The sequence below is a fragment of the Octopus bimaculoides genome, chromosome 5 (assembly GCF_001194135.2).
Source record: "Octopus bimaculoides isolate UCB-OBI-ISO-001 chromosome 5, ASM119413v2, whole genome shotgun sequence".
Classification (NCBI taxonomy): domain Eukaryota; kingdom Metazoa; phylum Mollusca; class Cephalopoda; order Octopoda; family Octopodidae; genus Octopus; species Octopus bimaculoides.
In genome coordinates this window covers 124,642,913-124,643,928 of record NC_068985.1, presented here as the reverse complement: position 1 = coordinate 124,643,928, position 1,016 = coordinate 124,642,913, and the positions used below count along the sequence as shown (strand labels likewise).

At 36.2% G+C, this 1,016-nt stretch overlaps 1 protein-coding gene across 1 annotated transcript in view; it reads right to left on the bottom strand.

Annotated features, from left to right (window-relative positions):
- The window catches only part of LOC128247880 (elongation factor Tu, mitochondrial-like), a 1,131-nt gene extending 827 nt beyond the window's left edge, over positions 1–304 (bottom strand). Inside the window, exon 1 of the mRNA XM_052968109.1 lies at positions 133–304. Within this exon, the coding sequence (XP_052824069.1) occupies positions 133–304 (172 nt within the window). The remainder of the gene's footprint in view (positions 1–132) is intronic.
- Between the last annotated feature and the right edge of the window lie 712 nt (positions 305–1,016).

Below are 1,016 nucleotides of genomic sequence, written 5' to 3'. Positions count from 1 at the left end.
CGAGAGCTGTGTTGATAGTAATTCCACGCAATCTTTCCTGAGGTGCACGATCGATATCTTCATAGCAAGTGTACTTCGTCAAACCCTCTTTGGAAAGTACTTTAGTAATAGCAGCAGTTAAAGTCGTCTTACCGTGGTCTATATGTCCAATCGTACCGACGTTGCAGTGTTCTTTATTCGACAGTTTACTGGAGAATTTTCTGTGAAAAGGTTTCCAACTAGATTTCTTATTTGAGGAATGTCTTGCTAATTTACATATTTTTAACAAACATTTCCTCGCGTAAAGACCGTAAAACACAGCCATGCTTGCTAAGGGTCACCCCTGAACTGACAGTGTCATCTGGTGGTTCGTACTGCAAGTCCGATAACTCTAAATTACTATCTCCTGTTGTGAACTTAACAAGTTACCGCGGATCATAATAACAACGATTTCTTAACGATTTTAGAATAACAACAATAGCAATACTAACGCAGCGTAGTTCATGAAATACATATGTAAATAGGGTTACAAGGCTACCTTCGCCTACTCGGTGCTCTTAGGTTACATATAACTAAGAGCTTGCCAATGAAATCAAAACAAATAGGGGAAATACAAAAATAGACATGGGTATCACGAAATAACGAAACGAATCAATAAACGCTTAAAAGTCACTTTTAAGTGCCATTAATACAGATTTTTCTTTTTAATTGCTGAACAACCCAGTTGTTTGAAGTTATTACACTTGACGATCACTTCCCCCACTCCCGCCCAAACACATGTATGTATGTATGTATGTACGTATGCACGCACACACACAACACAGTGCATATTAATATAAATCAACAATGAAATAAAATACAAATCCTCTGTAAGAAAACGATAATTGTAAAATTCAATTGTTAGTAAAATACTTTTGTTATATAATTTCTGGCTTAAATAATGGACGAAAATCGTATTCCCAGATTGTTTTGGTTTCGTTATCAATCCTGCATTATATGTGCATAAAATGAAAGACCGTTGGGTTACATCTTCTGTG